This window comes from Notothenia coriiceps, unplaced genomic scaffold (genome assembly GCF_000735185.1).
Source record: "Notothenia coriiceps isolate Sejong01 unplaced genomic scaffold, NC01 NC01_scaffold00028553, whole genome shotgun sequence".
Lineage (NCBI taxonomy): Eukaryota > Metazoa > Chordata > Actinopteri > Perciformes > Nototheniidae > Notothenia > Notothenia coriiceps.
The window spans coordinates 1-4288 of record NW_011361254.1 but is presented as its reverse complement, the minus strand read 5'-3'; the positions used below and the strand labels follow the sequence as shown (position 1 = coordinate 4288).

General features: G+C 39.6%; 1 protein-coding gene across 1 annotated transcript in view; it reads right to left on the bottom strand.

Annotated features, from left to right (window-relative positions):
- Positions 1-2326, bottom strand: part of tmem26b (transmembrane protein 26b) — a gene marked incomplete at its 3' end in the record, with an annotated part of 8785 nt that extends 6459 nt beyond the window's left edge. Inside the window, exons 1-3 of the mRNA XM_010785991.1 lie at positions 2139-2326; positions 1922-2018; positions 1766-1816 (exon numbers count right to left, since the gene is read on the bottom strand). Of these exons, the coding sequence (XP_010784293.1) occupies positions 1766-1816; positions 1922-2018; positions 2139-2326 (336 nt within the window). The remainder of the gene's footprint in view (positions 1-1765; positions 1817-1921; positions 2019-2138) is intronic.
- Positions 2327-4288: the final 1962 nt, after the last annotated feature.

Sequence of the window (4288 nt, the reverse complement as noted above, 5' to 3'; positions counted from 1 at the left end):
CCCATCCCTAATTAGCCTCACCTGTGCCCCATTATCATCTCTCCCTCTGCCTACTTAGTGTGCATCCACATTCCCTTCAGTGCCAGTTCGTCTTAGTTATTTCTAGTGTTCCAGCAGTATTTTTCCTAGTATCTGATTCCACGTGTACCTGACCCAGCTTCGTGTCCTGACCCGGTCCCTGTCTACTCCTCGTCTGTTTTGTTAGCCTTATTGACTGATCTCCTGTGTACCGAACCTTGGCTATAAAGACCTTTTTTTGCATCCTAAGCCTCTGTCTCTGAGTCGTGCTATTGAGTCCTCCACTTGTGTTCATTCTGTCGTTACAGTAGTAGGCTGTCAGTAATGGCTACGCCTCTCTATTTGGACTGGTAGATCTCTGCAGACTGGCAACTTTAAAAGTAGCTCTCGGTTCAAAAAAGGTTGGGCACCCCTGGTCTAAACAATAATGTTTCATTTCATTGTGCAGCAACTTGTTTTGCGTTAAACTTTTCAATAAACTATTTGCTGAATTTTTTCCTATACCCTCCCTCGCTAAAGTTCTGAAAGTGGCAAAACCCACATACCCTAGCACCACCCTGTTTCATGTTTCGTGTGTATACTGTGACAGCAATTACATTTGTCCTCATTTTCAATATGACTCACAGATAGCCAACTTTAATGACGTTATAACCGTAAAAACAGGTCTTCTGGAAACAGCTTATTTCATGTTGTCAGCAGGCTTGGGGAGTAATGGATTACATGTAACGAGATTATGTAATCGGCATACAAAAAAAAGGTAACTGTATTCGATTACAATTACATAAATAAATAACGAATCAGATTACCTTTCCATTTAAAAGAAAATATAGATTACTAGCACGATTACAGTGTTTCAAAAATGTTTAAGCAAAGATCGATGAAGTTAATGAATTTCTTTATGGTTTATATTGAGGTTACTTTAATTCTTTTTTATTTACATTGTATCACATGTAACTAGTTATTTGATGGATTGATGGATGGATGGATGGATAGATAGATGGATAGATAGATGGATAGAGGGATATATACATAATGTCCCAAACTGGGAAATTATTCATTATTTAGTACTCTTTAAGGAAAATATGGCACATTTTGGGAAGTTTTCGCAACTTCTTTTAGAGTCATATTCCCCGACTCATGCCTCTGGGAGATTTGCAAGCTATGCTTTTTTTCTTTCTACTTTAACACTTTGGAAAAGGTTTAAGTTAAAGGAGAAGTAATGTGGGTTTAAGTGAAAATAGGGAATAAAACATGGTCAACACAGAACATTTTACCAGAGCTTTTATGTTGGGCTTGTTATTGTTTTAATTAAGGGTGTGCCGGGTCTTTAAAGTGGTCACCACTTCTATGAATGTGCTGGTGTTGAAAGAGGAAAAATACCCGCAGCCTCACAACAGCCTCTTTGAGATGAATCAGCATAACCAAACACCGGCAGGGAGAGAGCTCCACTGTCTAGACCAACTGAGTGACCAAATGGAAAGCAACGGCAAAAGTGCAGAAAATAATGTAAGGTAGTGTTATCCTACCGTAACTGAAGTGTTAATATACATTCAAACTGCAATGTGGAACTGTATTTATCTCCAGGGGCCCTTACCCTCCACTGCCAGAAAACAGGCTACTGCTGTGACACATACTATGCAGTTTAAGTTACAGTATAATACGTCCAAATGAAATTGTTTAAATATTTGTAATATATTCTCATTTTTATTTGAAATTAATTAAACCTTCATAACGCTTTGACACTTACCTGAAGTTTAAAAATACTCTTAATATTTTCGGTAGAGTCCAGTTTTTCACACTAAAATGAGAAAAACAGAATGAACATCTTTAATAAGCAAAACAATATGTAATTAAACTCTTAGAATGGAAGAGAATATGATATCAAATAATACATAGATTATACCCTGGAGTCAGTGGACTTGTTCTCTTGGTGGTGGAGCTCTAAAATCCATAATGACGGGATGATACTGACGAGAAAGAGGAAGATAGCAGGAGAAAACCTGCAGGGAAAGACACATCATTATACAAAGATTGGTATAATCTTAACGTATTCTCAATACAACAATAAACTGCATTCTAACTTAATATCATACATTTAACCAGAATAATAAACTGAATACCATTTGTAATCTTTTCCCCGTCTCCTCTTCAGAGTCAGGATCATCTCCACCACCAGAGGCAGGCAGAGGCCGGTGAGGAGCCAGTAGAGGCCATGGTCCTTCACCCACACCACCCTCCACACCCCTATGAGGGAGAGCAGGAGAAACAGAGACCTGGTCACCACAGCACAGATAAACTGGAAGAACATGACTCAGGTCTCTGAGTTTGTGAAGCACAGTGCTGGAGCTCTGGCAGTCTGCTGGGGACAGAGCGCGAGAGAGAGGCGTGAGAGGTCTGAAGGAGTTCAGACCGCTCATTTAAAAAGGAGCTGGGCACGCCTTCCCTAACCAGAATTGAAGTTTGTCGCTAATAACTGCTATGGTGTGCCAATTTGGATATGAGTCAATAACACTAACCCTATAAAAATAGTACCCAACAAATGCACCATTTCCTCCTGTTAGAGTAATCTTTGATACAAATAAATATGATCACCTAATTATTCAATAAGCATTTTCAAAAAATTAAACCATTCCTTAATATGCAGTAAAATTAAGGTGGTTGATTGTAGTCCTTTTTTTTAGGCTTTATATGTTTTTAATTTCTTTGCATAGGAAAACTATTGTAAAACAAGCAATTTTTTTTTAAATCGTATATTTATCTGCCGTGCTGTGCGGAAAGTTAGGTTGCAGGTTTTTTTAATTACATGACTGTAATAGAGGCTTTGAGATATTACTTCAGTGACAATTGCTACAGTGTTCAAATAGTTAAACTTTCCCAATACATAGGCCCAGGGACGTGCACACATTTGGAGGGGCTATTGCTCTAAACTGAAAAAAAAATAAGACCTTTTGAAAATTCGAACTTGTTTTTAATGTAAAAGGTTAATAAAATAAAAACACAACACTCAGTTTACGTTTATGTCCAACAGCTACATTCTTTATCCAGGCACATTTTTGGTTTTGCGGTCCATATCTCATTAAAAATATCTAATGTTAGTAACTATTAAAGACAAAATGGGGACAATTCTGTTTTAATGTAGTTTGACCATTGTAACTGCTGTGCAGACATGCTGATAAAATACGGCTTCTAACATATTACCTTAAATAAACTCACTAATTAATGAAATAATTAATTATTCTTATTCTTATCATTCTTTATGAGCGCAGCAACGGTAAGGCATCTAATTAATTATTTATTTAGTATTCCATAACTTAATAACAGAGATGGTCAAACTAAAGTAGAGACATGGCAGAAATCCTACAATGAAGCGGGACAGTGAAGTGTTCTCCGTGAGAGGGCGATCAAGAGAAGAGAGAGAGCGGCCCCGTCGAGGGAGTTTACAGATGAAAAGACACAGAAAGACAGAAGCACAATAACATGTATATTTGGGTGTTTTTTTTGTAAATAAGCGACAGTGTCAAGAGGAATTAAAGTCCCCTGGTTTGCCTGGCCGCAGCATGTATCATTACCCTCTCTCGTCCGGGCTGTAGAAAGGAGCCCTCAGCCAGAGCAGCAGCAGCCAACAAGCTGACTGTTGCTATCTGTAAACTATGCCGCCGAAACATAATTTCAGCCAATCAGCGTCGTCAGATCTGATGCTCAAAGGGCGCCCTTTCAGCGCCCTGGCCTGTGTGTCTGTGAGTTTTTTGGACTCGTATCCAAGGTGACGCTACAGTAGCTACAGTAGTTGTCTGCAGGTGTAGACTCCGGTGCTAGTGGATCGCCGGAGCTGTAGATTAACATTTACATGCTTATTGTAGTTGTAAGGGCAATGCCTGTGGCACCATGGAGCATATGTGTGGGCTGGACCTGTATTTTACAGGAAAGGAGTGATCAGAGGGTCGAGTTGTCGATTCTTGTTCAATTTTCATCTTCCTCACCCTCTCAGACCTTGAGTTGCGCGCGCTGCTAAAGAGACGCGCTACCATTGAAACCAAACAATGGTGTAGCTGTATTAAAATAAAGTGGAGTAAATCTGATTTTGTCAGAAACCGGGAGAAATGCGGGAGTCTCCCGCGAAAATCGGGAGGGTTGGCAAGTATGACACACACACACACACACACACACACACACACACACACACACACACACACACACACACACACACACACACACACACACACACACACACACACACACAACACACACACACACACACACACACACACAC